Below are 10,186 nucleotides of genomic sequence, written 5' to 3'. Positions count from 1 at the left end.
TATAAAAAAGTAGGTACTAATTAGTGTAGTATTATTTGCCTTTAGATTTTTAACGTTTGCTATAAAAAAAATCATTTAACTATTAAAAAAATCATTTAACGGCGTTAGAATCCAGGGCATGGCCGAACCCCATTCACACCCTAAACCGGTTAAGCGGTCAAATGCTACGTATGAAAGCGTCGACCATGGCATGCAATGAATTCCACCGGCTCAACGTTGTCCGTACCAGTTGATGACCGTCAATTGCCGGTCAACTTTCGCCTTCATTTCTATCTTCAAAGGGTCCTTGTAGTTGTTCCTTCCATACAGCTTTTACTTTCTTGTAAACCCAAAACTACACCCCCCTCTCTCTCTCTCTCACACACACCCACAAACACACACACACACACACAAACACACACAACTATAAACCAGATCAACCCTAGCCTTCTCACTACCTGAAGAGTGCAAGTTTTGAGTCTGTGATGTGCTGAGAAATGAAGGATTTGAGCATTTGAGAGATCAGCTAGGAAGGTATATGGAGAAGAAGGAGATGGCTGTGAAGACTGAGGATGCGGTTGGGTCCTCTTCCTTCCCTTGTTACAATTCAAACGGTTATCCATTCTCAAGCGTGTTTGATTTCTCTGAGGTGGAAAAGAACTCTTTAGGGTTTATGGAGTTACTGGGTGTTCAGGACTATAGTCCTCTGCTTGAGTTACCTCAACTATCCAGTTTGAGTGTGCCTCATCACTCTACAGTTAAGCTTCCATCTGATACTGGAAAAGAGTGTTCAGAGGTGTTGAACCAGCAACCTGCCACTCCAAACTCTTCTTCTATTTCATCTACATCCAGCGAGGCAGTTAATGATGAACAGAATAAGACTGTAGACCAAGCAGGAGAAGAAGAAGAAGATGAAGAAGAAGAGCAGAAGACTAAGAAACAGTGTGTTTTCTGTTTATCTCACTTTTTGTTTCCTGGGGGGTAACTAAATAACCATGTTTTTGATGGAAGGATAAGGATATATGGTGGGTTGTTTTTATATTTTGCAATTATTTAGTGTCTAAGCTCCGGCTTTTGATTTCATTTTGATTCTTTTTGTTTTTCGGGGGGGCGGGGTTCTGTTAATTAAGCTTCGTTTTTCAAAAGTTGATTTCACAAGTGAATGGTTCATGGGATGTGAAGAGGACAATTTCGGGTATAAAGTACGTGTTTTTATATATGCTTTTCCTTTAATATTGTAGGGAGAACGTATTTCACAGTCCAATTAGATAAACAAATGAGATCGTGGTCATGGGGATGCTTTTTGTTTTCTTTCTTTATTTTTTACTTTTGAGATAAAATAGAATACGTGTGGTTGATGTGAGGAAGGTTCTAAGATTTGATGGTTTCTGGGATCTGGTTCTTATTGGGTTTAGGTTGAAGCCCAAGAAGACAAATCAGAAGAGACAGAGAGAACCAAGATTCGCGTTCATGACGAAAAGCGAGGTCGATCATCTGGAAGATGGGTACAGATGGAGAAAGTACGGTCAAAAGGCTGTGAAAAACAGCCCCTTTCCCAGGTAATATATGCTTTGATTCTCCAATAAAACTCTAATCTTTAAGCTTAACTGTTAACCCACCTGCACCAAGCTAGTTAAATTTGTTTCCTTCCCTTCTTCTCTTCATTGGTTTAATTAATTTACACCCCTAAAAGACAAATAAACAAAGAAATAAATGGCCTTAATATTTGGAATATACATGTGTGGATGCATATGTAGGAGCTATTATCGTTGCACCAGTGTTTCATGTAATGTGAAGAAACGTGTGGAGCGATCTTTCACTGATCCCAGCATTGTAGTGACAACCTATGAAGGACAACACACACATCCAAGCCCAGTCATGCCACGCTCAGGTGTCTCCGCTGGATACGCCACCAACTTTGGTTCAGTTTTGCCACCAGGAAACTACTTATCCCAGTATCAGCACCACAACCCTCATCAACAACAACAACTCCTTGTCAACTCATTGTCCTCTATGGGCTTCCCTTACAACGATTCTTCATCTCCAAAGAACGCCGCTTTTGCTCAAGAGAGACGGCTTTGTAATCCAGGGACGAATGCATTTCTAAGAGACCATGGGCTTCTTCAAGATGTTGTTCCTTCGCACATGTTGAAAGAAGAGTAGATGATAGCTCCATTACTCATGCTTCTATGTGATTTATTTTTTGCTGACTTTTTCTATGGATTTAGGTAAGAACTCTAGTACTGGTACATGTAAGTTTTTTTTTTCTTTTTCCTGACAGGTGGTAATATTAGAGATCATGATCATACCTGAAAAACCCACTTTATTTCTTTTGCACATAGCCCATCATGACATGGTTATCGCCGTAACACGATGGATTATGATCCAGTTCAGGGACTACTAGTTGATCCGATTTAACATTAATTTTTTACGGATAAAAAAAGGAACAAAGTGTTTGTTGGTGGGTTGGGCTGTGTGTGGAAATGATAGAAAATAGTAAATAGGCTTCTGTCTTCTTTTTAATATTCTGATTCTGACTCCTCGTTTGTCTTGTATTTTTGTTTCTTTTTGTTGAAGGAATGTGCATTGATTTCACATATGTACAGCAGTGAAGATTGTTAGGTAATTGGGTTAAGGTTTTTAAACGGGAACAACTGGTGTGAAAACTTGCTTGCTTTGTAACCCGAACTAATTATAGTTAAATGTTTTTTCAAATTAGGAGGATGTGGTGGTGAAAGTCTTATCCCAATATGGGGCACGGGGTTATAAATAAGAAGAGTAATTCAACCACTCCGATCCACTTTGAGAGGGATGAGTAAATGCCTGTGTGTATTCTGCACGCGATGCGATCCATTCATGGATTGAAGATTGGTAGAGACGGGTGGGATTAGAAAAGAAGAAAAACAAAAGGAGAAAAATTTATACAAGCTAAGCATATCGAGTGTGATATGGTCACTATGATGGAATAGATCTTGATAACGACACATGTTAGCTTTATTTATGAAGGCATCAAGACACCTCGTGCTTGTTTACAAGTTTTGTTTTATTGAGCAGTTGAGTCTCTTATTGTGGAGAATAATTGAAGTTTTTGATGGCCGTTCACGGATAGGCATAGGCTAACATATTGAAAGATGTTATATACGACACGCCACCGTCAAAGAACCGCAGGGGCCTCCCCTCGTACGCTTTCGTTTTCTTTCTCTTTAACGGCAATTGCCAAATACATTGCATCGAATTAAAATCTTTCACTTTGTTCAGCATAAAGCGAGGAATAATCAGCGACACTGCTCCTTTCTTCCAAAGCCAAAATGGTCTTTTAAATTGCCTACTTCTTTTATTTTTTCGCACCATAGAGAAATAAATGCCAAGCATTACCACCCTGCCGACTCGATTAAACAAGCAACATACCAAACTTTGTATGTAAAGGGGATAAAAATCTATGATCCTTTTAGAATCTAGATTCCATATAGTCGAAAAGAACACAAGAATCTCCACAATCAATCAAAAATTTTAGACCTCAAAAAGCTACACGAATGCAGGAAACAGATATTTTGGCACCGTTCATCACATGGCGTTACTTTGAACTGAAAACGGTATTTATGTCAAATTCCTATATAGACAATAATTGTTTGTGTTAAAGTTTTAGGAGTACACTAAGCAGACAGCGAATCTAAATTTTGTGGTGCCTACAGTTGTAGTGGAGCCAGGTTTCTTATCTTGCTCTGTAGGCTTAATTTAATCCTCTGATTCCTCTCTCCCCTACAGGCGATCAATGTACGAATAAAAATCCAAAGATTTGTTCGATTGACAAGCCGAGTGTGAATTACTGTCATACATGAAAACGTGAATCAACAGCAGCAATAACCTGCCCCCACTAAAAATATGGAAAAGCCTGGCATGGCATCATGAAATGCGAATAGCACGCCTTATTCAGAAAAAAGTTACATTTTTTTTTTTTTTGGGGGGGGGGGGGTGGGTTTGTGTGTCTCAATCATCACCAGCCATTATCCTACTTCCACATGTTAAACAGTTTTAATAAAGAAAAGTTTAGCCTCTATTCCACTATTTGGTTTTCTAGATATCAGAGTGCAACAAATTACCCATAATATATCCTTTAAAGTGCTCTTCCAGGTATGATAATGGAAATGCAACAAATCCCCCCAGTTACAGATTAGTAATAATTTAGGATACAAGTAAGGCTATATTTGTAGAATACACTAGTCTAGATTACTATATCAAGTTGTTTGCATTACTTACAAGTTGTTATTCACTAGTTAGACTTAGATAGGGAGAATAAATATAATAGCATTGCAACATCAAAGTTGAAAGTGAATATGACTTAAAGATTTTTTCTCTCACTCGGAGATGGATATTAGGAGTTTTGTTTTGACTCGTACAAAGAACACATTCAGCTTAGAATAAAGAAGCGAAGCACGCAATCCACATCAAACAAAGAGAACCACCACAAGAAAAGTTGGAAGCTAAATTCTGCAGCAATTTAGAAAGTCTTTTAATGATCATAATAGTTAACAATCTGGGATTTCAGGCCCCTAACAAGAATAATAATATTAAACCTGCCAAACAACCGGACTTGTCTATGACAGCCAATGAACATGATTTTTTCCTGCATAATTAAAGCATGTTAAATGAAGTAGCAGACCATGTCCAAAGTTCAATAACATACACAGGCCACTCTCTTAACTAAATATGAGTTTTTACTTCAAAAAAGTTGTCATAGTATGATCATGGCTATATTTTAACCAAGTTTCAAGAAGCAAAAACGTAGCATGTGCTAGAAATAGCAAGAGACATCCTCAAGCCCAAATGACAGAGTCGACAGAATAAACCCAGTTGTTGGTTTCAGTTGCAGACTCTTGCGGAACATCCCTAAAGCATAATTATTGAAACAAATAGGAATGTGCCATCAGAATGGGCAGAAAGATGGGAAATGATATCATAAGTTGAACCTCATTGCAAGTAAGACAACTGTTTTTCTCTTTGTTAAATCAAAATTATAGCCTGATGAAATTGAGTGGGACTACATGAGGTTTGGAAACAATAATCAGCCAGTTATGAAGAAATGAACAAAGAGGGTAAGAAAATTGCTGCTTTTTTAAATTTCACTGAATGTGTCTCTAAGAGTAACCATCACACACCGAAGTTGCTAAAACCCTGTACAAACAAGACCAAAAAGGGTTTCACAGTTGTGGCAGTACTTATAACTGTCAGGGAAGCGATATTCACTCCTGTCACACTATAAAGGAGCTTCTGTTCCTGAATTTGTTGGCGTGTTAGATGAAAAACTGCTAGAAACATATGAGAATTACATCCAGGGTGAGTAGTATGCAACTGGGAAAAACATGAAACTGAAAACACTATTGCAGGTAGCAAATTAAAGAGACTGAACTCAATTAGTATCTTGTCAAATTAGATAAATTCACTTCAAACATTTTTTAACATTGGTAAGAGGCCTAGTGGGAGGTGGTCCTCAATTATGACCAAACCATCAAAGAATTAAAAGAAAGGAGTCCAAATTTAACTCATCTTAGGCTTTATATATGCTCAGAGTTACCAAAATTTAGAAAGGAAAACTCCAACAATTTTGAGGAGAAACAAGAAATTGAGGCTGAAATGACTGAACATGAACATAAGATGCAAGAGTGCAACAAGTAAAAGTATTGGGTGATTGTGCAATGTTATAAAAATTTTGTACCTGAAGAAGTTGGTTGGTTAGTCTTTCCCATTGGTAAGAAAACGAAGAAAATCCCTTTTAGAAGAAATATGCTGCTTTTTTGTTACTGGTAGACTACTGTTTTGAGTTTAAATAAATATTAATTATTTGCAAACTTCAAATATTATATTTCACCTCAGTAAACATTAAATTTGACTACAAAATACATTTCATCTTATATTTTTATTAAGAAATTTGCTAATTAATGCTTTTAAGAGACTAATTAAAAAATAATTTTGCAAGTTTCAACTCTTGTACCTGAACTTAAGTATATAAAAATAATATCTGTTACACTTTTATATTCTCAAAGTGATAAATATGTTTTTGATAAAGATTTATCACTTTTAGCTTCTTATAATTTTGTTTTCTGATATTAATAAAGGTATTGATTATAATATTTTTAATTTGTAATTAGTAGTTATATTTACGAATTATTAATATGATTTTTAAAAATATTGTTACATACAGATCGTTTTACTAATTTTTTTTACTAAATCAAATAATGATATAAAAATTAAGTTTTTAATTTAATATTTTTATTAAAAGTATAATATTTGTTACACTTTTATTATATTAACAAAAAAAATTATACTATTTTTTTTATTTTTAAATAGTATTTATCTTTTAAAAATTATTAACTTGATTTTTAAAAATATTTTAAATGTATTCTATAGTACTAAGCAAACCGGAACAATGTAAGGGAAACATTAATAACTAATCAGATGATGGGAATAAACATTAATAATAGCAGCAAATTCGACAAGCTGTTTGTCAAGATCAGTTTAGTATAATCTCATAATAGTATTGTAAACATGTAGCTAATGCAATCGTTATAAAGTATGTGTTATTACAACCTAAGTTAAGGATTTATGATTATAAATAATGTTCCGTATGAATGTTCAATTGATTTAAAATTCATCATGATTATAAAAACAACTTAATAGTTGATTAATGAAATTTATTTTTTATAAAAAAATTAGTCAAACTTATTTTTAAAATAAGTAAAAAAATTTCTCCTATAAAATATATAATATGTACTTTATATTATTAATTAATTTAAATTCATCCATGATAATCTTATGTATTTTTATTCATATTAATATATATTTCAATGAAGCTATTAAAATATTATACAATCAATGCATATTGCGAGAAAGATGTTAATATATAATTTTTACACTAGAGTTTATTATTATAAAAGGTTTAATTAATTTTTTTATTCTTAAAAATTTGAAACCTTTTTATTTAGGTTTTATTTATATTTTTACAAGTGGGGTATTTTTATTAAAACATTTTTTTATCAAATCATTTTTTTAAGTCTTTCATTCAATTTAAATTTTTATCATTTAATTCTTTGTGATCTCTCGAGTTTTTAATTTGGTCTTTTAAAAAATTGATATATTTAGTAGATGTTTGATTTGATTTATTTTAAAAAAATATTTTCTTAATGATTTTTTAAAAAAAAATTAAAAATTGCTATTTTCCAACTTTATTCTTTGGCAAAAAAAAAAAAAAACACAATTAGAAGGATTGAACGAGAAAATTATATTATTTATAAAAAAAAGTTAAAAAAAATATACTTAACAAACACAAAAAAAGCTAACATAAATTTTATAAAAGAGTTATTTAATAAAAATATATTATGAGACATTCGTTTGAGAAAAAAAATTAAAATAAGGGAGTAAATAAAAAATGATGAAATTTCAAAAGACTGAAAAGTTAATTAAATTTTTTACAAACATTTTTAAAAAAAATCAAAGTTTTCTCCTCAAATAATTTGTTTTAAAATAACCTTTTTACTTCAAATTTGAATTAATAAAATTTTATGGGAGTTAACTAGGGGGGTAATTTAACAAAGTATTTCCCGGAATTTGTTATTGCAGTTGAAAAAAAAATGTTTTTGGCTCACTTATTTAGATGTTAACTAGTTTTTATAAAAAGTAAAAAGGAAAAAAAAATTTGAGCACTTGAACAATTTGACACCTAATGGATAATGGATATAACCAGGAAATAGCCGTTGTTGTCTTCTTGTGGAACTTTGGAATTGGGAGGACAGAGTGAGTCTGTTGACTCTTCTGAAAAATACCTTTCAAGTTTCAACCATTGACGCTCGTCTTTATTAAAAACATTAAATCAAATAATTGGATAAAAATCATTGGCCATTATTAAAAGAGAAAAACCTTAAATTGTTGTCTTATTATTTGTTTTTTAAAAATGCCTTGTATGTGTACGAGTGCGCCTGCGGGCATCGACAGATTCATAGTTAGGAATGTTTCTAGGGTTCTACCCTTTGACTTAAGGTACCTCCCTCTTCTTCATCATCTTTTATTTATTTTCGATTTGATATCAATTTTGTTTTTTTTCTTCCTATTTCATCTTAATTTTGAATCCATTGCTTTTGAGTAATCTGATCAAGCATTTAACCATCAAAATTTTTATCTTTAGCTTGATTGGGAGCTGGGTTTTTAAAATTGTAACTCCCTGTTGATGAAATTGATTTACATCAGATGGATACTATTCTAAGAGAGAAAGACGTTGAATTTGACCTTGAAAGTGGTGGGAACACTAGCGAAGAGGATGCAAGCAATGATCTTTGCGTTAGTGAGGGAGAATCCAAGGGTGGTTTTCATTGGGCATGGAATGGGATTCTGAATTTTGATGGATCAGATAAGGGTAAAATTGGGATTGAATCATGTAGCAATTCAGCAAAATCTGGTGATGTTGTGGTTGTGGATGAGGATAATTTACAATTATTTGTGGAAAAGGGTTTGGAACATGGTCAACAGCAATTGTCTTATGTAAATGGTAATCATGTAAAACAGAAGACTAATCCCAAAAAGCCTAGAAAGCCACCCCTGCCTCCTAAAGGTCCATCACTGGATGCTGGTGATCAGAGGTTTGTGAAGGAGCTTGCTGAGCTTGCTTTGAGGAAGCGTGCAAGGATTAAGAAAATGAAAGCAGTAAGAAAGATGAAAGCAAGGAAGTCATCATCATCATCATCAACATATACCAGTCTTTCAGCCATGGTCATCACTATTTTCTTCTTCCTTGTCATAATACTCCACGGTAAATTAGCAGTTCTTTTGCTAGGTTTGTCTTTGAAGCATAGTAATTAATGCATGTTTGATTTGGTTAATTTTTAGGAAATTCTTTTAAGGATCTCTATCCTTAAGATTTTGAATATAAGTTGTTTTCAAGGTAAAATGAGATAATTCTGACATAAACTTATTGTTTACTAGTACAACGTATGCCTACATCTCAATTTGGTACTGTGCTATATACGCAGCCACTTTCATACTTGAACCGAACAGCTAAATTGTCTCCCCGTGAAAACGGAATTGTTTTTACTTAAAGAAACAAGTCATGGAGACTTGCATTTGTTCTGTTTGTTGTGTACATAAATCTGAAGCATAGAGTGGCAATATTGATACATTGGCTTGAATTCATTAGCATTGAAACTGTGCCTCTTGTAACACTTATATTGATGGCCAAAACTTGAAACATTATTTACTGTATGCCCACCTTTTTCTCCTGTTCTTTTCTTATATTCATATCTTATGTTGAGTTTCAACAGCATTTTATTGTTTTAGTGGTTAGCTGTTTTACTTCTGTCACTTCTGATTCAATATATGTATTTAAATGTTTCATTCTACTCTGGTCTGTTATTGAGTATGCATTATATTACAAGGAAACTAGATCCAAACATAAAATGCATATTTTCTGTAAGTATTTATGATGGGGAGTTAGATTGAGACAATTGACCTGCCTTGAATACTGATTGAACATCTTGAGACATTGTAAAATGACTTTTGGAGCTAAGCATTTGTTAACAGTTTCGGACGTATCTCATTTGGAAGTCTGGTATTTGGGGAGTACTCATGTTGCTTAGACTTTGATTGCAGGAATCAGATCAGCGAGTAGTGCTGCTGTTGGCTTAATGGCTTCCCCTGAGGCAGCAGTTGTGGCAGATGAAGGTTTGATTTCAGTTCAGTATCCCAAAAACTTCAACACAAATGAAGGAGATGCACCTGGCTCTCGCTATTCAGGTGCATATTTTATTTTATCTTTTTTTCACAACTATGCAATTGAAGGATAATTTTGTATGCTATGTTAATGGGATTATATTAGAATTGTAGCAATCTGATTGTTTTCCTTCTGCCTTGCATTGATGCAGTTCTGAAGGAAAGATGATGTGGTAATTATGAAGATTTTTTCCCTTTCAATGTGAGGTTAGGCCATTCTTTTCTAGTTTGATTATGTTTGTGTTCTTGTACAGCCATTAGGAACCTTAGCTATTTCTCAAGTTTTCTTGTACAGTGACCTGATTTGCAATGTTAATGAAAAAGGAGTTCTGCTTATGGATTATTTCTTTTTTGCTGACTTGGCATGTAGTATGAAAAGGTGAAATAAAATGAAATGTACAATAATAATTAAAATACATTTTGTATTTGGAAAATGTTAACATTAGTTTCTAGA

General features: G+C 33.4%; 2 protein-coding genes across 5 annotated transcripts; both read left to right on the top strand.

The window, feature by feature from the left end:
• The first annotated feature begins 308 nt into the window (after window positions 1–308).
• On the top strand, window positions 309–3,135 carry LOC113872234 (WRKY transcription factor 23-like). 3 transcript variants are annotated; one of them, XR_003505856.1, is made up of 5 exons: window positions 322–921; window positions 1,395–1,538; window positions 1,737–2,207; window positions 2,557–2,601; window positions 2,699–3,135. XR_003505856.1 is itself a non-coding variant. In XM_027509627.1 (4 exons), exons 1-4 carry the CDS (start codon window positions 518–520, stop codon window positions 2,140–2,142), a joined length of 1,026 nt encoding a protein of 341 aa, XP_027365428.1. In that variant the 5' UTR covers window positions 322–517; the 3' UTR covers window positions 2,143–2,480. The 3 variants fall into 3 exon arrangements, 2 of the variants coding, with proteins under 2 accessions (XP_027365430.1, XP_027365428.1); XM_027509627.1 differs by lacking the exons at window positions 2,557–2,601; window positions 2,699–3,135 and adding an exon at window positions 1,110–1,181 and having other exon boundaries at window positions 1,737–2,480; XM_027509629.1 differs by lacking the exons at window positions 2,557–2,601; window positions 2,699–3,135 and having other exon boundaries at window positions 309–921; window positions 1,737–2,480.
• A 4,798-nt stretch (window positions 3,136–7,933) lies between these two features.
• On the top strand, window positions 7,934–10,036 carry LOC113873422. Of its 2 annotated transcripts, none has more exons than XR_003505943.1 (4): window positions 7,934–8,010; window positions 8,218–8,776; window positions 9,600–9,756; window positions 9,885–10,036. XR_003505943.1 is itself a non-coding variant. In XM_027511528.1 (4 exons), the coding sequence occupies exons 2-4, from the start codon at window positions 8,218–8,220 to the stop codon at window positions 9,899–9,901; spliced, it is 720 nt and encodes a 239-aa protein (XP_027367329.1). In that variant the 5' UTR covers window positions 7,934–8,010; the 3' UTR covers window positions 9,902–10,036. The 2 variants fall into 2 exon arrangements, 1 of the variants encoding a protein (XP_027367329.1); XM_027511528.1 differs by having other exon boundaries at window positions 9,613–9,756.
• Window positions 10,037–10,186: the final 150 nt, after the last annotated feature.

This window comes from Abrus precatorius, unplaced genomic scaffold, assembly GCF_003935025.1.
Source record: "Abrus precatorius isolate BTA unplaced genomic scaffold, Abrus_2018 Scaffold7, whole genome shotgun sequence".
Lineage (NCBI taxonomy): Eukaryota > Viridiplantae > Streptophyta > Magnoliopsida > Fabales > Fabaceae > Abrus > Abrus precatorius.
This window is presented reverse-complemented; position numbering and strand designations above follow the sequence as displayed.

Coding starts and splice junctions, on each gene's coding strand:
- LOC113873422 (XM_027511528.1), top strand. CDS start 8,218: ATGGATACTATTCTAAGAGAGAAAGACGTTGAATTTGACCTTGAAAGT. Junction 8,777..9,612: donor CCTTGTCATAATACTCCACG/GTAAATTAGCAG, acceptor CTTTGATTGCAG/GAATCAGATCAGCGAGTAGT.
- LOC113872234 (XM_027509627.1), top strand. CDS start 518: ATGGAGAAGAAGGAGATGGCTGTGAAGACTGAGGATGCGGTTGGGTCC. Junction 1,182..1,394: donor AGGACAATTTCGGGTATAAA/GTACGTGTTTTT, acceptor TATTGGGTTTAG/GTTGAAGCCCAAGAAGACAA. Junction 1,539..1,736: donor AAAAACAGCCCCTTTCCCAG/GTAATATATGCT, acceptor ATGCATATGTAG/GAGCTATTATCGTTGCACCA.